Genomic DNA, 25426 nt, shown 5'->3' on the forward strand with positions numbered 1-25426 from the left:
GCTCCCTCACCAGCAAGAAGTTCTTCCCCACACTGGGGGGGAACTCCCTGGGCTCCAACTTGAGCCCATCGCCCCTTGTCCTGTCCCCACAGACACTGAGCAGAGGCTGCCCATGGCCCCTGGGTCCCACCCTTCAGCTCTTGATCCCCATTGATCAGATCCCCTCTCAGGCTTCTCCTCTGCAGGCTGAACAGCCCCAGCTCCCTCAGCCTTTCCTCCCAGGGGAGATGCTCCAGGCCCTTCATCCCCTTCGCAGCCTCCTCTGGACTCTCTCCAGGAGATCCCTGGCTGTTCTGTACCAGGAGGCAGGGATCTCACAAAGGAGTGCATCTCAAATCCTGTGTCTTTAAAGAACTCCACCGACAGCATAAAACTCCCCCAGTGTCTCCTGTAAGCGTTCAGTGCCTTAAAACAAAAGCACACACAAAACACATGCAGTTCACTCTAATTGTATTTGACTGCATTCTGCCACACCATTCTGTGCTCTGTCCAGACCTCCAAAAAGTGATCAATTCATGTTCTTTTTTCCCCACTAAATGAGCCTTCATATGGATATATTTCTTTCTCCACCCAGACAGCCAGTTTTCCTCCCCCTGCCAAAGTCTGTCCTTTGTTGAAGTTAATGTTATCTCTATCTGAACTTGGTTTTGCAGGAGCCACAACAACACGTGCTGCAGCATTTGAAAGTTTAACTTCCACTTTGCTCCTTGCCTGCAAGAAAAAGTTGAAGTGCTACTGTAGCAGTAGGTAGCATAAGGCTGGCCTTAAAGTTCTGGGCATGCAAATACATAAAGCAGCTGGAATACTCATGAATACATACTTATTTCTAGGGTGGTAAATAAGTTTACTCAATGTGTATAGAATGCTTAGGACATACATCTAATGTGTGGGCTTGGTTTTATTAGCTTGCTGCTGCTGCTGAGCGTTTCCTTACAGACTCCAGAAAGCACCTGGGTCCAAAGCACAACGACACCCCAAAGCGTTACTGCGGCAGCAACGACTCTGATGCAAATGCAAGTGCTGCTACCAGGACACTGTGACTCGAGTAGAAGTGAAGGTACTGGCTACATCGGAACTTCTAGCACAGGGGCTTTGCTCTGTCCCTGCCCCATCCCTGGAGAAACAGGGAAAGGGATTTTGATGTGAACTTCTGCAAGCTCCAACTGCCTCTCCCCTGCGCACGTCTCAGTTCTCCCCTGACTGATGCCCAGTAAAACATTCACCTGCAGAGTCTGGGGAAGGGAGACCTGTCCAAGCACTTGGCAGCCCACTGCTTTCCAGAGAACAGCTCTCCCCACAGCTTTGGTCGGGGGGTTGCTTGCTTCATGGTGTTTGCTCTGTTTTCAATTCCCAGAGTGACCAGAGAGCAGACTCCTCTCCGCTTGCAGGCTCAGTCTGCAGCCCACACGTGCTACTTCTAAACAGCAGGGAGGGAGAAGCACCTGATCCAGAAGAGAGAGGAGAGAAGACAGACATGGAGAAGATCTGTTAATTAGATACTCGGGGGAAGTTCTTTGCAGAGAGAGTGGTGAGGGGCTGGAAGGGGCTGCCCAGAGAGGGGGTGGGTGCCCCGTCCCTGGGGGTGTTCAAGGCCAGGTTGGCTGGGGCCCTGGGCAACCTTGTGTAGCTCCAGGCTGGAGGTTGGTGTCCCTGCCTGTGGCAGGGGGTTGGAGCTCTGTGAGCCCTGGGGTCCCTCCCAACCATTGCCATTCTCTGGTTCTGTGATAAGATGCTGCCAGTCACACAGAACAGGAACGCTGAGGTTGCACTGGGGTAAACTGCACCTACATTCAGACCAGACCTGGCTCTTCAGCTTCTGATCTTACTTGAACCGCTGCAGCTTCTCCAAGGTGTCTGATGTGCACTTGGCATCACTGTGGGCTTAAAACCTGGGGTGGGGGGAAGCTGCCTCCAGCACAGCTCTCTACCCTGCACACTCCTTGCTGCAGTCTGGCCTGAGAAATGGAAATTCCTGCTGAGTTCTAACGCTTAATGCTCTGACTTTTCACCACCTGCTACATCTCCCGTACATGCAATGAGCAGGTATGTACTGTCCTTCCTATGTACACTTGGGTATTACAGAGTTGTCAGATGTAGCAACCTAGATCTGTCGTGCTGTCACTTGCATAAGATGCTTTTGGCTGTGTAGCTCCAAGAGGTGCTTGTCTGGGCATCCTGGCTTGCCACTGCTGCTGAACACAGCGCAGTCTCACCAACACAGACTGTTCTCCTGCATCCGCAGTCACACCAAGTCCCGGCAGGTTTTAGTTACTTGACTTGGCCAAGCCACTTCTCAATGGCATTCTCATTTCTGTTGGGTTCCTTTGACCAGTCCTGATGCCACCTGAGGTTGGCAATAACATCTGAGTAATTCTGACCTAAACTTTGCTTCCAACTCATAAACTGTCTTTTGTTGTAGCTCTGGACAGAAGAAGAAACCTCTGGGTAATTCACTACAGAGCGGAGGGTTTTGTCCAAGGAATCTGCAACTAGAGGGAATTTGGTGGCCACGTTTGTCAGCTCGTCTGGATCCTCAGAAAGGTCTGCAACACACAAAGAGTCAGTTAAGAGTCAATTCACACTTAGGTCACACAATATCAGAGATGCAGGGGTTGGAAGGGCCCTCCAGAGCCCATGGGGTCTGACCCCTGCCCAAGCAGGGTCCCTAGCACAGGTCAGGGCTGGAATCTCTCCAGAGAAGGAGACTCCACACCCCCTGGGCAGCCTGTCCCAGGGCTCCCTCACCCTCACCACCAAGAAGTTCTTCCCCACATTGGGAGGAACTCCCTGGGCTCCAACTTGAGCCCATCGCCCCTTGTCCTGTCCCCACAGACACTGAGCAGAGGCTGCCCATGGCCCCTGTGTCCCACCCTTCAGCTCTTGATCCCCATTGATCAGATCCCCTCTCAGGCTTCTCCTCTGCAGGCTGAACAGTCCCAGCTCCCTCAGCCTTTCCTCCCAGGGGAGATGCTCCAGGCCCTTCATCCCCTTCGCAGCCTCCTCTGGACTCTCTCCAGGAGATCCCTGGCTGTTTGATCCCAGGGAGCCCAGCACTGGACACACCACTCCGGTGGGGCCTGAGCAGGGCAGAGCAGAGGGGGAGGATCCCCTCCTGTGCCCTGCTGAAGGAGGGGCACAGCAGACACCCCGTACCAAAGAGCTGTGGGGGCACTGAGCGCCCATCTGAGTAGGTGATGTACTTCCACTGCCCAGCCCGAAGCATGTACACGGACGAGTTCACGTTGCAGCCGTGGAACTGGCTCAGCACCCAGGAGGGACGGGGACCTTGGGGTGACACGTCGTTCTCAGCCCCTCCACGCAGCAGGGGGATCAGGGAGTATCCACTGAGGTTCTGAGGGACAGGAATTCTGGCTGTGTCTGGGGAAACACAACATCCCAAGGCTGCTGCAGGGACTGGGATTGAGAAAGCCTGAACACAAGTGCTGTGAGGGTCATGAAGATGCATTGCTAGCTGTTAACCTGCTACAGCTCAGGAGCCTGGAAACAGGCCAATGATCAATACAAATCCCATCCTTAAGCACAGAATCACAGGCCTGTCTTGCTTGGAAGGGACCTTTCAGATCACCAAGTCCAACTCTACCTACTCTGCCAAAAGCAGCACTAACCCACGTCCCCAGGCACTGCATCTGCCTGAACTTTACATACCTCCAGGGACAGCCACTCCCAGCCTGTCCCAGGGCTCCCTCACCCTCACTGGGAAGAAGTTCTTCCCCACATTGGGGGGAACTCCCTGGGCTCCAACTTGAGCCCATCGCCCCTTGTCCTGTCCCCACAGACACTGAGCAGAGGCTGCCCATGGCCCCTGGGTCCCACCCTTCAGCTATTGATACCCATTGATCTGATCCTCAAAGCTGCCCTCCTTTCAGGTTCAGTCTCATTAAAGGGATTAGGCATGAAGGCTAGCAAGGGTTATTCATATCCAAAATGCCTCTGATTGGTTTTTATAATACCTGATTGTTTTTTATAATTTCTTTTTTTTTTACAAATAAACCAATATAATAATTCACTGTAGCTGTGATGACGACAGCAACAGTGATAAGGAACATCATCAGCTCCTTTATTTAGCTTTTACATTATATTTTCTCACTGTGCAATGAAGTCCATATGTACCTTCCACAGATAGGTTGTTGTCTCAAGCTGTGCTAGCACATTGCCTCATGAAGTGAAGTCATACTCCTGATTATAATAATAAAATACACAATAGGGACTGAGAAAAAAGGGGAAAAGAATCATTTGAAGTTACTTAACTCACCCAGCATTGTAGGATATATGTCCACGAGAGATACCACATTTGGTACCTGCTGCTGTTCCTTTACACCTGGCCCCATAACTAAGAGAGGGACATGGGAGCTTCCTTCATACATGCTCATCTTATAGAACTGCCGGTGTTCCATGGCCAGTTCTCCATGATCTGCTGTGAACATCACAATCGTTGTGTTAAGAAGCCCAGTCCCTCTCAGAGCTGAAATAATCTCACCTGCAACAAGAAAAAGATACTGAAAAAACCCCCCACATCCAAAGTATTCTGCACCTTCAAAGCAACACTCAAAGCCTGATGAACTGCAGGGTTGGAAGATCATCCCTCTGCCAGTTCAGCACATATCAGTGTACAGCTGTCCCTGAGTTACAGGGGTCTGGGTCCTGATGAAGTGTGGAGGGCACTGAGCAATACCCACAGACATTACACAAGGCAATGATGCCCCACAGGACAAGCTGCTTTTTTGCTATAGTCACTTTTGCTTAATTTCTAGCATAACTAACCTCTTTCAACAGCAGTAAAACAGGTCAGCAGGAGCCCTGACACAACATTAGGGTGAAGGACGAAGAATCCCAGACACAGATACAGCCTGGGAGAAGAGCTGCTGGAGAGCAGCCCTGAGGAGAAGGACCTGGGTGTCAGGGGGGATGAGAAACTCCCCATGAGCAGCAGTGGCTCCTGCAGCTGGGAAGGGCAATGGGATCCTGGGCTCCATCAGCAGAGGGGTGGCAGCAGGGACAGAGAGGGGATTGTCCCTCTCTGCTCTGCCCTCCCCAGCTGGAGTCCTGTGTCCAGAGCTGGGGGCCCAGGACAAGAGAGATGTGGGGCTGGGGGAGAGGGGTCAGAGGAGCCCCAGAGATGCTCAGAGGGCTGGAGCAGCTCCCCTACGCAGAGAGGCTGAGGGAGCTGGGCTGGGTCAGCCTGGAGAAGAGAAGGCTGTGGGGGGACCTCACTGCAGCCTCCCCGTCCCTGAAGGGACCCCAGGAACAGGAGGGGAATCGGCTTGTTAAAGGGCAGAGACTGGCAGGACAAGGGGCTGGAGTGAAGCTGGAGGAGGGAAGGGGGAGAGGAGAGACTGGGGGGAAGTTCTTCGCAGAGAGAGTGGTGAGGGGCTGGAAGGGGCTGCCCAGAGAGGGGGTGGGTGCCCCGTCCCTGGGGGTGTTCAAGGCCAGGTTGGCTGGGGCCCTGGGCAACCTTGTGTAGCTCCAGGCCTGGAGGTTGGTGTCCCTGCCTGTGGCAGGGGGTTGGAGCTCTGGGACCCTTGGGGTCCCTTCCAACCCAGACCAGGCTGGGATTCTGTCACTATCCCCCTTATCCATTACCTTCAGAAGTCTCTCCCTCCTGGGCCCATACACCCTGAGGAGCCCTTTGCACACACGTTTGTGCAATGACGACAGAATCAAGATCAATCAAGCTGATAATTTAGCAAAGCACTTACACATCTTTAATGTATACATACTGCTTTTCCTTAAAGACCAGCCAAAAACTTAAAATACATTACCACATCAAACCCCAGTGTGTATACTGTGCAATAAATACCTTAATTCCCTGAAACAGTCCTGCTCCCAGTGAAGTCTCTTCTTTCACAAAATATGTAAGAGTAATTCTGTGCCTTTCAAAATACTTTATCATTCTCATGTTGATTAAAAGGTTAGCTTATTTGTTCAGGAATTTCTTATCAGAATGCAAAGAAATTCTTCTTCTTTCACAGTCCCTTTTCAAATTAAGAAATAAAATGCTGTAAATGAAGGCCAATTTGCATTACTGTTTTTATGTATGTAGACCTTACTGCAGACTAGCAAGAATTATGAATGCCTAATTATTTTTCCTTCTCCTTAACGTTCAATAATATGCTGCTAAGTGAGACTGCAAAGGTAACCTTATTGTTTATAGTCCATGCATAAGAGCTGTCACCTAGTCTATGCATTTGTATTCAATCTCCAAGGAAACTCCTCATGCCCTAAAATGTATCTTTCCTTCCAGTTTTGCTCTGCCAGTCTGTCCCTTCACAGTTGTTTCCATTATTTCAGTTAGCACTTCAAAAAGTATTTAATTTCTCTTTATGTGGGCTAAGCAAGGCTTTGCTGAAGTTACCAGGCTCTGACAGGGTCTCTGACTGCTTCCTTAGTGCTCTGAATTCCCCTTGCCTTAAAACTGATCCAGATATTTACTGTATAGATCCATCAATCAACACCCAAGTGATTTAATCCCAGATCTGAAGTGTGGTTTCATTGGGTTTTTTTTTTTTAGGGGGGGGTTCTCCCCTTCCCAGAGGACCAGCTCTATCAGCATTCTTTGAAGAAAAAAAAAACCACCCCCATATCAGAACAAGAAGGTATAATGAAACATCACCTACCCAGCATGGCATCTGTCTCAGCACACATAGCATAATAAAATGCTCGAATGTTTCTCACTTCTTGCTTTGTAAATTCTCCTGTGCAATTCTTGGTGTAAGATGAGTAATAGTCTACTGGATGCATCTCTGAAAGAGAAGACCACTTGGGAACTTTAACAGCTTCATAATTTACCTAAAAATAAGAGAAAATTAACATTACTTTAGCAACTTAATTAAACATTATTTTTGTTTTAAAATGATTTAATTTAAAACTTTCTAGCATAAATTCACAGTTCTTGATTTGTGGTCCAGAAACACCAGCTGCTTATCTGTTAGGTGGTGCTGCTACCTCCTTCATACTTCCCCTCTGCTTCCACAGGTATCATGTAATTTTAAGAGAGAGCTACAAATACCAGCTAGAACACAAGGCTGGGAGCCAGAATTATGTGCTTTACCCAGTGATTTTAAAAAGAGATACCACAGAATCCTAGAATCTCCTGAATTGGAAGGGACCCATAAGGGCCATGAAGTCTGACTCCTGGTTCCACACAGGGCCACACAATCTTCTAGAACTGAACTGTACTCCAGGGTAAGTACAGAAGTGCTGGAATAGTGTCTGATTAACCACAGGACTGCTATAAACTATGCATTTAAAAAAGACAGGGGTTTATGTGAGCCTACAGGACACCACAGAAATTGACTTAGTCTGGGAAGGTCTCCAGGACAGAGGATGACAAGTCTTGACATCTTGCTGGAAAGAATTAACTACATCAATCCAATTTTCTAATACTTTTCTGTATGATTCCACAGTGGTCAATCCACTTAAAGAAACCTATGAACGGTTTGAAACTAAAAAGGAAGAGCCAATCAATTACAAAAAATGCTGGATTTGTACACACAAACTGGCATTGCTCTGGGATATTGTGTGCTGCAGTACCAGCTTTAGAGCCTCAAAGATTCACCTATACGTTTAGCTTAGGCACTCACACTTGTAAGCACTCCTTTAAGTAAGTGCTGCATTTAACAGTTAATTACTTCTGTGTTGTAGACTGAAAGCACAGGTTGCCACTCAGCAGATAAAATGTAATCTCAGGATGGAAAACTTATGTTTATGAATCAGTAAGACCACACCTACTGCTCTCACTGACCTTTGAAAAACCTCCTCGAGCAGAGCTGAGGTTTAGAGTAGGCACAGCAACTCCTGTGCCTATGCAGCCTGTTCTAGGGACTGCAGCTCCAGCTCTGCTCCTGGGCTACCCCCAAAGACAGGCAGCACCAGTTTCTGATAATAACTGAGACTGTTCAAGGGGCTCTAGCAGTGCAAAAGCAATTGGATCAAAGTTGTCCCTATAAGCATTTATTGGTGTAATGATTTCACAGAATCACAAGGTTGGAAAAGCCCTTAAAGCTTTAGGAGTTCAACCGTCCCTGTCCTGTGCTAAACCAGATCCCTGAGCACCTCATCTCCCCCCTGTTAAACACCCCCAGGGTTGGGGACTCAGCCCCTCCCTGGGCAGCCTGGGCCAGGCCCTGACAGCTCTGCCAGGGAAGAACTTTTCCCTCCCAGCTGAGCTGACCCTGCCCTGGGGCAGCTTGAGCCCATTGCCCCTTGTCCCATCTCCTGTGCCCTGGCTGCAGAGACCATCGCCCACCTCTCTGCACCCTCCTGGCAGGGCAGGGGAGGTGGGGAGAAGGTCTCCCCTCAGCCTCCTCTTCTCCAGGCTCAACACCCCCAGCTCCCTCAGCCGCTCCTCAGAGGATTTGCCCTCCAGCCCCTTCCCCAGCCTGGTTGCCCTTCTCTGCACTCGCTCCAGGCCCTCCATGTCCTTCTGGCAGTGAGGGGCCCAGCACTGGGCCCAGCACTCCAGCTGCGGCCTCCCCAGTGCCCAGCCCAGGGGCACAATCCCCTCCCCAGACCTGCTGGCCACGCTGGGCCTGGCACAAGCCAGGATGCCCTTGGCCTTCCTGGCCCCCCGGGCACACTGCTGGCTCGTGGTCAGTCACAGTCACCCAACACCCCCAGGGCCTTCTCTGCCTGACAGCTCTCCAGACAGTCTCCCCCAGCCTGGAGCGCTGCCTGGGCTTGTTCTGTCCCATGGGCAGGACGCTGCCCTTGGCCTTTTTAAACCTCATCCCCTGGCTCTCAGCCCATGGGCCCAGGCTGTTCAGGTCCCTCTGAAGAGCCTCCCCACCCTCAGGCAGATCAACGCTTCCTCCCAGCTCAGTGGCATCTGCAAACCCACTGAGGGAACATCCCATAAAGATGTTCCACAAAACTGGACCCAGGACTGCAGCAATCCCTGCTGAACCCAACTGCTTTTACCCCAAGGTGTGTGACAGAGAGCAAAGAGCTGTTTGGGGTGTTGCTAGCCCCTCTTGAACACGGTATCATTGACCGTGAGGGCTGCTGCAGCCACATGTTCCCATGCCCACAAAGCTCCACCTCCCACTTGCTCCTGAGTTATCTAGTAGATGTATTAAGTGATATGAAGAGTTGGTAAGACAGCAAGAGTTAAAAGTGCTCACAGCACAGGGATAGAACCCAGGTTTCTAACAGTAAGTCACGCCAAAACCCAAGCATCCTGAGGCTCTACAGCAGACAGGCTGTTTTATCATGGAGATAAAAGAATAATAAACAACTGCTTTATTCATCTTCCTACACCAAGCTCCTTGCCTACATAAAAGTCACATTTTAGATACCTCAAGTGGTTTTTATTAGCTGCTTAAGATAAAATGGGAACAGAAAGTGTCACTCTCCATCCACAATTGTTCAGGAGACTGAGCTGTCTTCTACAGGACAACGGCCTAGCTGTAAGGATTCAGAAAGTCAAAATCCTTTTGTCTATCTGTTGCAATTAAGAGCTAGGAAAGAAGCCACATGCCCTGAAAAAGTGCCAGCTTGTGCAAAATGCAGGGGACCACCTGCTAGCAACACAGGATTTCATAAACATACCTTGCTGTTCCATATTACTTTCCCAGTAAACATGTAATTTAAATCAGATTCTTCATCTACAAACTGAAACTTCTTCATGAGTTTGATCTCTCTCATTTTCAGAGACTGCTTCCCCACTTCCCAAGATAATGTCCAACCTAGCAATTAGCACCTAGAAGTTTTCCTCAATATCCAAGCTAAATCTTGCTTTTTTGGAAATTAAGGGGCTTTTTTCCCCAGGCTCTCCCTCTCCTCAAACTTCTCACCATTCCAGGAAGAAAAGAACCCACAACCCCTCTTTACTACAAAGAAGTTCACATCTCTCAACCTCCATTTGTATACACTTTTTTCTAAGTCTCTGTATTTTTTTTTGCACCTAGATGAAGAGATTTTGCAGCTCCCTTGCAGAGAAGACCAAATGATTTATATGACTTGAGTATCTTCTTTTCTTTAAGGCAGCATAAAGTCTTTTCAAAACTAATTCTCAGTTCTTCAGAGGCAGAGACTCTTAGCACCTTTAAGCAGTGCACGTTGTTGTAACCTGTTTATATCACTCAGGCAGATAAAGCACAAGAGAGAAAAACAGTTACTACTTTGTGATGGAATGCTGTTTACTTTTTGCATGTGGACATAACAGGACTGTTCTGCACTCTAAAAACACTTTCAGTTGCAGTAGCATGGGAAAAAATGAACAGAAAAAGGAAACTTCTGCTGTGTCTTACTAGTTGATATTCTAGGTCCCTGTTGTAGGAAAAATCAATCTCTCACCATGAAACTCAGAGAGAGTAATTACATATAGCATCATTAATAGCAACCATGATAGAAGATATTATACACAATGAACTTCAGACTGTTACTGAACAAAAGACACCTAAGTATAGCAATGACTTTATTCTCTGTTTAATATGTTCCTAGCCACTGAACTCCAAACTTATTGACTCAGTGACTATTGCAAACAACCCAGCACCAGAGAAAAATTCTTCAGTACTTTCTACAATATACTGAAATACCAAAACTGGGTCTGACTTGAAAAATCATGTGAGGAATAAGATGCTGTCCATAATAAATCCAGCTATAAATAAATCTGTATTTAATTTTAACCTTCACATACCTTTTCAAGCCAATAGGGAGATGTTAAAAACGTAGAGGACCCAAAATTTTCTCCTGCGTAAGGTGATGGATAAGGGTGAGGTAAGTTTAGTCCCAAGTAAAGAACAAACGGCTCAGTGAGGTTAACAGCTTCTTCCTTTATCCAATTTACTGCTTTATCAGTGTTCTTCCAATCTGCTTCCATCACTCTGACATGCTTCCTATCTCCAGTAAGCTTTACCATGGGTCTCCCTTCTTGCCGCAGCAGGAAGTCGACATCCCTAGTCCAGGCTTCCACACGGTTACTGGAAACACACACACAAGATACACACTCAGTTCAGTGGAAAATGTTTTCTTCCCTTTTCCGCCAAGTCAAAGGAGTTGAGATTGCCTGAAGAATACATCTGTAGCTGCAACCTGTCTGTAATTTCTACGTATAAGAGAATTGTTATGCAGTTGGTCAACAGCCATCGTGCATCTAATGTCTACTCAAAGTTTTACTCATCATTTCCTGCTTCTTTTTTTAATGATAACTTAATTTCAGAATGTTTTTTCTCACTTCTATAAAATAATGTTTAGAAACAGGATATCCATCTTGTTGTCCGTGCTCCCTGTGCTGGCATGGATTCACATAGTATTTACCAGGTAAAAAGGGCTGTAGACCTTTGTTGTTTCAAAAAGTCCTGTGGGAAAGAACTTGCCTGGAGATGCTGCCTTTAGAAACAACGTTCTGGCTTTGGATGTACTACTGCAACAGTTTTAAACACTATTACTTATGACAAAAAGTGATTTATCTTGTACAATTGCTTCTGATATAGTTGATAAATCCTATTGAGAAGAAGGGTATAGGGAGAAATCATGGAGGGAGGAAAAAAGGCAAGCTGGGTTAGAAACTGGCTGGATGGCCGGGCCCAAAGGGTGAATGGAACCAAATGCAGCTGGAGGCTGGTCACGAGCAGCACCCCCAGGGCTCAGTCCTGGCTCCAGTTCTGTTCAACATCTTTATCCGTGACCTGGAGGAAGGGATGGGATGTTCCCTCAGTGGGTTTGCAGATGCCACTGAGCTGGGAGGAAGCGTTGATCTGCCTGAGGGTGGGGAGGCTCTTCAAAGGGCCCTGAACAGCCTGGGCCCATGGGCTGAGAGCCAGGGGATGAGGTTTAACAAGGCCAAGGGCAGCGTCCTGCCCATGGGACAGAACAAGCCCAGGCAGTGCTACAGGCTGGGGGAGACTGTCTGGAGAGCTGTCAGGCAGAGAAGGCCCTGGGGGTGTTGGGTGACTGTGACTGACCACGAGCCAGCAGTGTGCCCGGGGGGCCAGGAAGGCCAAGGGCATCCTGGCTTGTGCCAGGCCCAGCGTGGCCAGCAGGTCTGGGGAGGGGATTGTGCCCCTGGGCTGGGCACTGGGGAGGCCGCAGCTGGAGTGCTGGGCCCAGTGCTGGGCCCCTCACTGCCAGAAGGACATGGAGGGCCTGGAGCGAGTGCAGAGAAGGGCAGCCAGGCTGGGGAAGGGGCTGGAGGGCAAATCCTCTGAGGAGCGGCTGAGGGAGCTGGGGGTGTTGAGCCTGGAGAAGAGGAGACTGAGGGGAGACCTTCTCCCCACCTCCCCTGCCCTGCCAGGAGGGTGCAGAGAGGTGGGCGATGGTCTCTGCAGCCAGGGTCCAGGAGCTGGGACAAGGGGCAATGGGCTCAAGCTGCCCCAGGGCAGGGTCAGCTCAGCTGGGAGGGAAAAGTTCTTCCCTGGCAGAGCTGTCAGGGCCTGGCACAGGCTGCCCAGGGAGGGGGTTGAGTCACCTTCCCTGGATGTGATCAGAAAAAGGGGAGATGAGGTGCTCAGGGATCTGGTTTAGCTCAGGATGGGAACGGTTGCACTTGCTGATCTTCAAAGATCTTTTCCAACCTGGTGATTCTGTGATTCTGTGATTTTTCTCTGACTGAGGAATACTATTTGCAGTTTTCATTTTTTTAATTAAAAACCATGAACACTGCCATTTTCAAACACCTCTTGTGTAGGCATGGAAATGCTGGCTAACCACGTGTTTATTTTCGTTTTACAGAATTCCAGCCTGGTCTGGGTTGGAAGGAACCCCAAGAATCAGAGAGATCCAACCCCCTGCCACAGACAGGGACACCAACCTCCAGGCATGATCTAGCCAGTTTCCTCTTATCTGATCCTGTTAAGTACAGATCAAACTCTTGCTGAAGGGAATATTAGGGTAAAAAAGCATGAAAAAATTGCACCAGGTGAAAATGTAGAATAAAGGCCTTGAGCAGAAGACAGTAAAAAAACTGCAACACCATACACTTTGCAGTAATCTTCTGCTATCTTTGAAGTGCCTAAGGATTCAGCCTTTTGGGTCCTAGAGCTCTGCAAACATGATGCTTGCATGATTTGTAATTTCTGTTTGTGAGGGTCAGACCAGGTCACTGAAGTTGGTGAGTCTCTACATGACAGAATGAGAAAAATCCATGAGTGCAACTCCACTGATACTGGTGCTGCCACAGGTTTGCAAAACCTTGGACTGTCTTAATTTATATCTTACCTGTGGAGACTTGTAACCAAAATAGTTAGAATGGTATCAACAGAAACATTCCAATCACAGAGCAACAGAGAAATTAAGTATGAGATCAAGGTTAAAGCAACGGTGTGCATCAATCACCAAGAACATGAATGACATCAGCAGGACAGGTCAATACTGAAGGGGGTACTAGCGTTGAGATGACCGTACAGATGACTTGCCAGCATTGTCCTGATAGCAGGATGTCAACTAGGTTACTGTGCACTGTGTGACATTCCTCTTCCTCTTATTCCAACAGAAAAAAAAACTACTAAATAAGATAGCATCAGTAGTACACAAAATATACACCTTCTGGTAAAGGAAATGAACACAAAGATTTTTGCTTCAAGTCTGTATTTGAATAATGTTTTACTTCCAGTGTAGAACTGGTAGATATAAAAAGGGTAAAAAGCTTTCTTTTCATTTCTGAGTGTTAAACTGGAGAGGTAATTATTGCTTTTGCACCATTCATGAAATGGGTACTTCATAAAGTAGCAGATAAAAAGCAGTGACTAAGTGCAACACCCTATGAACTACTTATGTGACCTTTCAACTTGAAGTGAGGAAATTCTGAAGAAGTCTAACCTTTTTAATACAAGAGAAAAAACTACTCTTCATTATTATTTCAACAATGGGCAGTGTTATTAACAAGGAAGAGTGTATCTTCATAAAAACTACACAGAAGGAAGACACTGTATTTTTGCCAACTGCCCAGACAAATTATGCTTATTGTTTTTTGAAATTAATGCAGTTTAGTCTGTTTCAGTGCTTTTCATAAACTGCTGTAATTCTACTCATATTTTCTTAAAGAAAGCTGTACAGCATAGGAAGGACAGTATGAACATGTGAAAACATGTGGCCTTCCTAAAAAACCCAAACCAACCCTCATGTTTTATGATGCTGGATTTAATATTCAGGTACTATAGAAAGTTTCTTCGTTCTGCTTTTTCTCCACTGCAGCAACAATCAAGCTGGAAAGTCTCAAGGCAAGGCAAAAATGCTTTATGAATTTCAGTTAGCAATACTGATGATCAAAAATAATCCTCATTCATGCTGGGCAAAAACAGAGACGTGGTGTTTGCCGAAGTGATACGCCTGCATGAAGTTGTAGGGCAGAGCCCCTGCTAGCTTCCTTCAATTTCTTCAACATTAAAGCTATTAACTATTCCAATCAAAGGCAAAAGCCACTGCCCAGAACACCACAGGATTTATTCACCCCTGTGCATTTCACAGCAGGAGACTCTCTCTGATTACCTGACTGAATGATGCCCAGAGGTATAGTCCAGTTTCCCATACTTCTGTGTGTGGTAGCCATGCTTCTCCATGAGATCCATCCACGTTACATAATCTGGATCCAGACCTTTGAAGTTATTCCAAGATTCTGTTAAATGAGTGAAAAGGCCACTCCACATAGCTGGGGTAAAAAAAGCAAAAAAAAAAGTGTGATACAGTTTTTGATGAGGAAGTGCTGCTTTCTATCTAAATTTAAGTTGAATATACTTGATAAGGGATTAATCTTCTGATTGTTGTAGAGGTTAAAAGACCACACTGTTATCCAATAGAGCAGGGAATACAAACTATTATTCTTCCACTTTTAGCATCAATATGAGTAATAACAGTTAGTAAAATAATCTCCAGAACTGCAGAACAAGGTGCCATCTTTTCAGGTGCTACACAATCATTACATCAAGGCTTTCTCTATCAGGAAATATTACTCTTGACTGCAGAAAGAAAATGCCATATGCTAGTACAGATCCTGATGAAGCAATCATCCATTTACACGTGTTGCAGAGCATTATCTCCCCTTATTTCAATTAGATTCTACTTGGAATTTAAAGTATGTTTGTGGAGGGAATTAAGAGTGTATTATTTTTATAAGTATTATATGCCTTTGGTTTTGTTCATTTGAGGTAATCAACTTCACTACCAGTTACAAAAGCAAAACAAGATTATTAAAGAGGAGGACAAAAAGAAATGAAACCAAGGCCAGACTTGCAAAAGAACTATAAGGAAAGAAAGATTTTATTAGTGAGTTCCAGTGTTTCTTTGCAGATTGTTGAGGTTCACTCAGAATCTCAGAATCACAGAATCACAAGGTTGGAAGAGACCTTTGAAGATCATCGAGTCCAACCATTCCCATCCTGAGCTAAACCAGATCCCTGAGCACCTCATGTACCCTTTTAGTGATCACAACCAGGGAAGGTGACTCAACACCCCCAGCTCCCTCAGCCGCTCCTCAGAGGATTTGCCCTCCAGCCCCTTCCCCAGCCTGGTTGCCCTTCTCTGCACTCGCTCCAGGCCCTCCATGTCCTTCTGGCAGTGAGGGGCCCAGCACTGGGCCCAGCACTCCAGCTGCGGCCTCCCCAGTGCCCAGCCCAGGGGCACAATCCCCTCCCCAGACCTGCTGGCCACACTGGGCCTGGCACAAGCCAGGATGCCCTTGGCCTTCCTGGCCCCCCAGGCACACTGCTGACTCGTGGTCAGTCACAGTCACCCAACACCCCCAGGGCCTTCTCTGCCTGACAGCTCTCCAGACAGTCTCCCCCAGCCTGTAGCGCTGCCTGGGCTTGTTCTGTCCCATGGGCAGGACTCTGCCCTTGGCCTTGTTAAACCTCATCCCCTGGCTCTCAGCCCATGGGCCCAGGCTGTTCAGGTCCCTCTGAAGAGCCTCCCCACCCTCAGGCAGATCAACGCTTCCTCCCAGCTCAGTGGCATCTGCAAACCCACTGAGGGAACATCCCATCCCTTCAGCCAGGTCAGTGACAAAGATGTTGAACAGAACTGGTGCCAGGACTGAGCCCACTCACTCTTCCCAATGCTAATTTAGAGCCAGTCTCAGTCCTAAACTGAAACTAAGCTGTTCTATAAGCAGTGGAAATACCCTGTAAGCACCAAGTGTAAACCCCAACACAACACCACGTCAACACTCCTACTGTCCCCACTCCAAAGTCCTTTCTTCCTGTACCATCCCTGACACCTCAAGAACAGATGCACTCCCTTCACTTCGTTGCTGGTCTCTCATATCAGCTAAAGAAGAGATGTCCTGCTGGTTCAGAGCTGTGTTTGTGATGAATGACAAGTGGTCATGCTGAGGGACCGTTCAAAATGCTGAACTGGACTGACAAACTGATGAGTTCTTTATGGAATGTCTTCCTCATGGTGAGCACCGACTGCAATTGTCACACAACTTCTTAAAACGAAATACCCTAACACAAGGTTATTGTTCTCAGGTTTTCAATTAAAGCTACTCAAGGATACATTATGTGTTTAACACTGTTTGGAATAAATGTCATCAGGAGACAGTGCTAACAGCTACTGATTTATTCACCTGCCATCAGTGAATACATTTTCCTGACAACAGGGAAGAGATTTATTAAATTTGTGTTGGGAAGGGAGAGTAGTTCTGAATGCAGCATCAGCACTGCAGCAGGCAAACTGATGACTTCTCTACAAATCCTGAAGTTTTTTAGAACCACTGAAGCTTTGGTGAAGTTTGCAAAAAGATGTGTGAGCTTGGACATAGCTGGGGAAAAAAAGAGAATGAAGAAGAAAGGAAGAAACACAAGAAAGAAAAGAATCACAGAATCATAGACTGGTCTGGGTTGGAAGGGACCCCAAGGGTCACAGAGCTCCAACCCCCTGCCACAGGCAGGGACACCAACCTCCAGGCCTGGAGCTACACAAGGCTGCCCAGGGCCCCAGCCAACCTGGCCTTGAACACCCCCAGGGACGGGGCACCCACCCCCTCTCTGGGCAGCCCCTTCCAGCCCCTCACCACTCTCTCTGCAAAGAACTTGCCCCCAGTCTCTCCTCTCCCCCTTCCCTCCTCCAGCTTCACTCCAGCCCCCTTGTCCTGCCAGTCTCTGCCCTTCAACAAGCCCATTCCCCTCCTGTTCCTGGGGTCCCTTCAGGGATGGGGAGGCTGCAGTGAGGTCCCCCCACAGCCTTCTCTTCTCCAGGCTGACCCAGCCCAGCTCCCTCAGCCTCTCTGCGTAGGGGAGCTGCTCCAGCCCTCTGAGCATCTCCGTGGCTCCTCTGACCCCTCTCCCCCAGCCCCACATCTCTCTCGTCCTGGGGCCCCAGCTCTGGACACAGGACTCCAGCTGGGGCCTCCTCAGGGCAGAGAAACAGATCAAACACAAAAATACTGTGTAAGTTTAGACACAAACTAAAAATTAAAATTATTAAGTCTTACTGGAAAAAAAAAAACAAAACCAACAAATTCCCCAAATTTCAATCCCTTTGAAATGTCCCACATATTTAATTTGACATTGATGTTCATCTTGGTCTTACCTGCACGGGAAGGACAACAAATTGGAGAATTGGTGTAGGCATTGAGAAAGACAGTGCCATATCTCTTCATAAAATTTATGAAAGGCAAAACCACAGTCTGATTCCCTGGATAAAATGTCAAGCGTCCATCCTGCAATCAAACAGAGAAGTTAACAGCATTATCCCAGACTGCCGGCTGCATTATTCCATAATGACTGTTGATTTGAACTTGTACAACTCAAAAGTTGCCAATTCTACTCAGGAATGGAAAATAAAGCGTGGAGAAAGTTTAATTAGATCAGATCCCCTCACATTGGGGGGGAACTCCCTGGGCTCCAACTTGAGCCCATCGCCCCTTGTCCTGTCCCCACAGACACTGAGCAGAGGCTGCCCATGGCCCCTGGGTCCCACCCTTCAGCTCTTGATCCCCATTGATCAGATCCCCTCTCAGGCTTCTCCTCTCCAGGCTGAACAGCCCCAGCTCCCTCAGCCTCTCCTCCCAGGGGAGATGCTCCAGGCCCTTCATCCCCTTCGCAGCCTCCTCTGGACTCTCTCCAGGAGATCCCTGGCTGTTTGATCCCAGGGAGCCCAGCACTGGACACAACACTCCAGTGGGGCCTGAGCAGGGCAGAGCAGAGGGGGAGGATCCCCTCCTGTCACCTGCTGCCCACACTCCTCCTGATGCCCCCAGGATCCCATTGTCTCTCTCAGCCCCAGGGCACACTGCTGGCTCATGGCCACCCTGTCACCCACCAGCACCCCCAGGTTCTCTCCAGCAGGTCATCCCCCAATCCTGATCCAGCACTGGTTCATATCTCTGCAAAACCAGCACTGATCCCTCTTCTTTTTGCTCAAGAAAAGCCAGGGGAGTGCATCAAGCTCCAGCAACAAACTCACTAACTACTGTATCACTTGCTCCAAAGACAGTGTACAAATACCACATCAGCCTCTGCATAATAAATGCCAGCATGAAATTCACACCCCTAATCCACACCTTGCCAATGGACCAACTGAACCATAAAGTTACTTTATTTTTATTAAGAGAGAATTGTTCTTGCATGAGAAGCCACAGCAGAACAGCTGGCACATCGCTGCTTGTGTCCTTCCTCTAACTTCTCTGTACCCACACACAGCCTTCCAGCATCATCAAGTGCTTCCCAATGCCACACACCCAGCAAGCCTCACTTGGCACAGGGGGGGTCTTGGTGTCTGATGAAGCTTCAGTCATCATCACATGGGAACACAGCTGCAGTGTGGCTTTTTGCTAGGTGAGAAATCTCAAGAACAATTACTTAGTGAGATATTACCTCTTCAACAGCAAGTATTCACCTGGAGTGACCACTTGGCTCCTGCTGAATGAGATCCAGCACTGAATCACAGGAGCTGCTCTCTTGTGATACCTAATGGGCAGCTTCACTCAGCTAATAAAAACTCAACGACTCCTTCAGATGGAGAACTTTCACCATCTACTTCATAAGGTCAGGAGCATGCAGGGTTTTCAGGGACACAGGAGCAAGGCCTTGCTTTCTGTGACAATTCACCCCTAAATAAGGGCACATTTGGAGCAGGTACACACACTTCTTGGGCACCTGAGTCACAGTGAAAACTCAAGAGAGTAACAGAAAATGCTATTAGCTTAGGAAAACACCGGGGTAGATGGATGCATGGGCTCTGAGAACAGCTATCCTCTGCAGTTTTTAATTGAGAAAATGCTTACAAAGACTGTATTTGACTTGAAGACAACTGTTTGAAACAAATACTGCATTTAAATTAATATTCTCTTACATGAAATGTCAGCAAGCTTAGATGGAAAGAGCAATAGTTACTCTCTGTCTTTCACACATGCAGAGCAGATAGTATAACACTTCAGTTTCATAATGTGCTGCTTCTGCATGTTAGGAGAGGTATTTCTGAATTTTCACTTTGGTTTCACTACTTTAATTTCCTGCAATAACTTGAGAAGACAGAAAAAAAAACCCAAACCCCAAACAACCTGTAGCACCTCAGATAAGCAAGAGCAAACCTGAAGGATTTACAGTCTGACTACTGCTTCCTCACCCCATGACTCCCCCTTTGCCACCTCTAATCGTCCAAGTCAAAATTTCACACAGAATGCTGCACAGAGTCTGCCACATTTCAGACAGAACCCAGAAAACAAGAGGTAAGCAGAATACAACTGTAGTCCACAGCGGGAGATAATTAGAAATTATTCAAATATTTTAGGATTAGAACTATTCTGTCATTGTTTAAAATGTTCTGACCTTACAGCACGACTACTTCACTACCTCACCAGCCACCCAGCTCATTGCTCAAGCCCACAGTTAAGAGACCAGCATCACTTTCTTCTCTCTTCAGAGTTCTACACACAGAAGAAAACAATTTCCTCTGTCTGTTTTGTGGCAGAAAACACCACTGGGCAACACGGTGTTGGCAGAGGGAGAATCACCTAATGTGGAGCACGACAGCACCACAGAGCAGGGGACATCTACATGGTAAACTGAGGCACTGGAGATCAGAATACGATAGAAGAATTTTGTTCTGTGCTACAGACAGCAACTAGAATAAGCATTCAGTAGGACAAACTGTAATAAATAGGGAATAAAGCAGGAAATAAAGTAGGAAATCAAGTAGGAAGTAAAGCTGTAATTTGCAAATAGGCACCTGAGAGGAATCTCAGGCTCAAAGTGCTCTTCAGAAAGCACACAACTGACTTGTCAGCCTGCCAGCAAGGTATTCACAAGCTTATTTGTTTTAACAGCTGGAGACAAGAGTTCGTTGTTTCCACATTGGATAGGCAGGTGACATGCCTATGCAGTGAAGGAAGTAAGCTTCTTTAGCAGCCTGAGATGCTGAGAGCTCCTCAGCTCCTTCTGGAAACCTGCTCTCCAAGAGCCTGTGTAGGATGTGTGAGTCTTGAAGTACACACAACTTGTACTACACACAACTATTAGGAGTAACTCAAGCAAGCATGTTTCATCTAGGAACTTGAGCTGCACTGCAAGCAGAACCTGTCACCACTCAAGCTAATCTCAAGCAGCGATTTTGGAGCTGAATTCCACCAGCAAGCCCACTGAGAAGCACTTGATGTGACATGACAGTAGTTCAGGCAAGAACTCGCTGCTCTGGAGGCCACACACAGCCCAGCACTGCTGAGAAGAAAGTGCTTGTCACACTTCACAAAAGGGGTGTGGAGTCCTTTGTGGGTATCAATACTGTCTGGGTTTTGGCTGGGATAGAGTTAATTTCCTTCCTGGAGCTGGTACAGTGCTGTGCTTGGGATTTGGGATGAGAATCCTGGAGAGAGTTCAGAGGAGGCTGCGAAGGGGATGAAGGGCCTGGAGCATCTCCCCTGGGAGGAAAGGCTGAGGGAGCTGGGGCTGTTCAGCCTGGAGAGGAGAAGCCTGAGAGGGGATCTGATCAATGGGGATCAATAGCTGAAGGGTGGGACCCAGGGGCCATGGGCAGCCTCTGCTCAGTGTCTGTGGGGACAGGACAAGGGGCGATGGGCTCAAGTTGGAGCCCAGGGAGTTCCCCCCAATGTGGGGAAGAACTTCTTGGCGGTGAGGGTGAGGGAGCCCTGGGACAGGCTGCCCAGGGGGTGTGGAGTCTCCTTCTCTGGAGAGATTCCAGCCCTGACCTGTCCTAGGGACCCTGCTTGGGCTCTGGAGGTCCCTTCCACCCCCTACAGCTCTGTGATTCTGTGAATGGTGTTAGTAACACACTGGTGTTTTGATTATTCGAAACACCACTGTTGAGGGCTTACCAGCTGCTCACACTGCCCACAAGCCAGTAGGCTGTGGGCACACAAGAAACTCGAAGAAGCAGGGCCAGGAGAGCTGACCTGAACTGGCCAAAGGGGTATTCCATAGGGGAAATGGACAGGAAAGGTGTCATTTTCTGTATATAGGTGGGGGGAAGGTGGCTGGAGGTGTAATTGCTGCATTGGTCAACAGGTGGTGAGCAAATGCACTGTGCATCACTTATTTTGTACATTATTTTATCATTATTACTGTATTTTCCCTCCCTTTGCTGTAACATTCAGCTATCTTTGTCCCAACACATGAGTTTTACCATTAGGGTTTTTTCCTCCTCCCCACCCCACAGCACTGAGGGCAGAGGAGGAGTGAGCATGAGGCTGCAGAATGCAGAGCTGGGGCTAAACCATGACAGTCACACACGACAATGGGTCTGTGTCCAGGGGGAGGCCAGTGACAAGCGGGGTCCCCCAGGTGTCTGTCTTGGGACTGGTGCTCTTGAACATCTTTATCAGTGACAGGGGTGATGGAATTGAGTGAACCCTCAGCAAGTCTGGGGGTGACACCAAGCTGAGTGGTGTGGTCGACACCCCAGAAAGAAAGGAGCCATCCAGAGGGATCCTGACAGGCTGGAAAGATGGGCCCTGGGGAACCTGATGAGGTTCAACACTGCCAAGTGTCAGGTGTTGCACTTGGGCCAGAGGAATCCCAGACACAGACACAGCCTGGGAGAAGAGCTGCTGGAGAGCAGCCCTGAGGAGAAGGACCTGGGGATTGTGGTGGATGAGAAGCTTGACATGAGCCAGCAGTGGCTCTTGCAGCTCGTAGGGCCAACGGGATCCTGGGCTCCATCAGCAGAGGGGTGGCAGCAGGGACAGGGAAGGGATTGTCCCTCTCTGCTCTGCCCTCCCCAGCTGGAGTCCTGTGTCCAGAGCTGGGGCCCCAGGACAAGAGAGATGTGGGGCTGGTGGAGAGGGGTCAGAGGAGCCACGGGGATGCTCAGAGGGCTGGAGCAGCTCCCCTACGCAGAGAGGCTGAGGGAGCTGGGCTGGGTCAGCCTGGAGAAGAGAAGGCTGTGGGGGGACCTCACTGCAGCCTCCCCGTCCCTGAAGGGACCCCAGGAACAGGAGGGGAATGGGCTTGTTAAAGGGCAGAGACTGGCAGGACAAGGGGGCTGGAGTGAAGCTGGAGGAGGGAAGGGGGAGAGGAGAGACTGGGGGGAAGTTCTTTGCAGAGAGAGTGGTGAGGGGCTGGAAGGGGCTGCCCAGAGAGGGGGTGGGTGCCCCGTCCCTGGGGGTGTTCAAGGCCAGGTTGGCTGGGGCCCTGGGCAGCCTTGTGTAGCTCCAGGCCTGGAGGTTGGTGTCCCTGCCTGTGGCAGGGGGTTGGAGCTCTGGGACCCTTGGGGTCCCTTCCAACCCAGACCAGGCTGGGATTCTATGGTTATATGACAAAGGCAGGCACACTTTCCATTGCACACCCAGAGCTTTCCACAGCCTGCAGGACACAAGCTGCTTCCTCACCGCCCACCCCCCACCACCCCCCCCCCCCAAGAAAAACTGTTAGTTTCAACTCTGCCTAACTCTTTCTGTTCTCTGTTGGTGATGTGATCAAAATTGTTAACTTATTTCTGCCTTCAAGTCCATCTCACAAAAAACTCAGGCAACACAACAATGCTTTGACATATACCCCTCTGTGTGCACAATGCAGGTGTGTATGGTGAAACACATACCCCTCAAACAGCACCTTGCTCTTAATTGCTCCTTAATCATCACAAACGTGGGGTTTTCTCTTTCATCTCTGTGAGGGTTACCTCACTAACCCCGTGAGACAGGCATCAGAATCTCCTTGTTTACAGCACGACTGCAATTCCCCTGCAGCTTCTGCTGGCACCTGGGGGCAAACTGGACATTAACAAACTCCCAAAACTTAAACTATGATAAATTTGGCATTTTCTTGGTAAATGATTTTTTTTGGTACAAGCTGAAAACTCGGGAAAAAAGTTATCATGTAAAAAAAAAACCCATCCATTATTTTGGAAAGTTAAGAGAGGGGAGTATTCCCAAAATGAAATTAACAAGGGACCCAGTGAGAGGAAAGAAAGTAATTAAGGAGCTACTGTTTTAAATTTTAAATCTTAGCAAGCCTGGTTTAAATGCATTCACAATGTGCTCTCAGAAATCGTTTGAGAAAGGCTAACAGATGTTTATCAAACGCTTAGGGCTAATTCATCCCAAGAATGCCAGGCAGCCGGCAGAAGGTGACTGAGACATGAAAGTTCTTGGAAGCAACACCGGGGAGCTTATTTTTGATTCAGTAGGAAGGAGGCAGAGAAGTCAAGGCTATCTCTTGCCTGAAAGTCAAATTGTGATAAGAGCATCTCCGCTGTGCTGCGTGGGCAGACAAGAGCTTGTTGAAAAAAAAGGGTCAAAAAAACAACCCAAGCTGTGTTTAGATTTAAGGAAATCAGCATTTGTGAATGAGAAAAAAAAAATAGTCTTTTCTACCTCTTTGATGGTTCAAATAAACGTATCAAGACATCACTGTAATAAAGCCACTAGAAATTTATCACAACACAGCCAGCGGCTGCTTTGTTCTTTTAGCTGCTTCTAGTCATCTGACAAGTTTGTTTGACTGTTTTTATGCCAAATGAAAGTCTGAGTAGAGTCAACATACAAGGCCCAACAGCTTAACTCAGACATTTAATCTGTGATGGCACAAATTATCCATCCCACTGCAGAGACCTGATTCTTCTAAGTATTGACTGTGGCAGAAATAACAGGGTGCAGTGACCTTCCTTTCCTTTTCGCTGCTCAAGCTGGCAGAAAAGCTGAAAATCCTCCCCTCAGCCATATGTCTGTGGCACACCTGTGCCGTTGGGGTTTGGCTAGAGGGTTCCTTTCCCAGCAGCAAAAAGGGTCGGTTAGGAATTCGTGGCAGAAACTCCAGCTGATGAGTCTTTACTCATGCATGTTCCTGGTTATAAATATGCTGAGCAGAATATAGTTTTGCTCATAAGCTCTCTGGGACTGGGTCTGCCTTTGGTACAGTGCCTGTGTGGCTGCTTTTATAAAGTGCCTGTTTAGGAGAGAGTACAGAGGTATATCTCCTCTTCAGGGGAAGAGGGGGCTTAGGGGAGACCTTACTGCTGTCCCCAACTCCTTGAAAGGAGGTTGTGGTGAGTTGTGGTGAGCTGGGGGGGGGTCTGCCTCTTCTTGCAGATAACTAACGATAGGACAAGAGGGAAGGGATGCAAGTTGTGCCAGCCAGGAGAGGTTCAGGTTAGAAACGAGGAGACGTTTCTCCTCAGGAAGGGCAGTTGGGCACGGGAAGGGGCTGCCCCAGGGAGGTGGGGGGGTCACCATCCCTCGGGGTGTTCAGGGTGAAGTACTTCGGGATGCGGGTTGGCGAGTGGCAGAGGTGGCAGGGGTACGGTTGGAGGCCTTTTCCAACCTTAAGGATTCTGTGGTTCTGTGATTTTACACCTCCCCCCCTCCCCAACCCCTCTCCCCAGCCCCCCTCCTCCCCCTCCAACCTCCCTCCCCCCCCTCCAACCTCCCTCCCCCCCCTCCCCCACCTCCCTCCCCCCCCACCCCCTCCCCAACCTCCCTCCCCCCCTACCTCCCTCCCCCCCTCCCCAACCTCCCTGCCCCACTCCCCCCCTCCCCAACCTCCCTCCCCCCCTCCCCCCCCAACCTCCCTCCCTCCCCAACCTCCCTCCCCAACCTCCCTCCCCATCGCTTCGGCCCCGCAGAACGTGCCCACACCGCCCTCAAGCGGCAGCACCGAGGAGCTGCAGCACCGCTGCCGCCTCCGCACCGGTTCCGAGTGCTTACAGGGGCTTCCAACCGGGGGGAGACGGCACCCCCCACACACACACCCCCTGCCCCCCCCCGACCCCCCTCCCCCCCCCCTCCGGCCGTGCGGCGGCTCGGCCCGGCCCCGCTCCTCCGGCCCCCCCCCGCACACTCACCATGGAGTCGCAGGCCACCAGCACCACGTTAGGCCGCGGCTGACCGCGGGGGTCGCCCGGGTAAGGCCTGGCCCCAGCGCGGTGCGCGGCGGCCATGACCAGCAGCGCCAACCCGGCCCGCCGCATCCCCTCGCCGGCCCGCATCGCCGCAGCGAGAAAAAGGGGAAGCGGCGGCCCCACACCCGGCAACGCCGCTCGGCCGGGGCCCGGCAGCGGCAGAAGGGGACGCCTCAGCTGC

General features: G+C 49.1%; 1 protein-coding gene across 1 annotated transcript; it reads right to left on the minus strand.

Annotated features, from left to right (window-relative positions):
* Positions 1-735: 735 nt before the first annotated feature.
* ARSK (arylsulfatase family member K) lies at positions 736-25284 on the minus strand (the record flags this gene model as incomplete). The annotated part of the gene is made up of 8 exons (XM_084278780.1): positions 736-2543; positions 3154-3378; positions 4274-4498; positions 6636-6807; positions 10658-10940; positions 14446-14605; positions 17485-17614; positions 25189-25284. The coding sequence occupies 8 exons, from the start codon at positions 25282-25284 to the stop codon at positions 2269-2271; spliced, it is 1566 nt and encodes a 521-aa protein (XP_084134906.1). The 3' UTR covers positions 736-2268.
* Positions 25285-25426: the final 142 nt, after the last annotated feature.

This window comes from Gallinula chloropus, assembly GCF_964237585.1.
Source record: "Gallinula chloropus genome assembly, chromosome: Z".
Lineage (NCBI taxonomy): Eukaryota > Metazoa > Chordata > Aves > Gruiformes > Rallidae > Gallinula > Gallinula chloropus.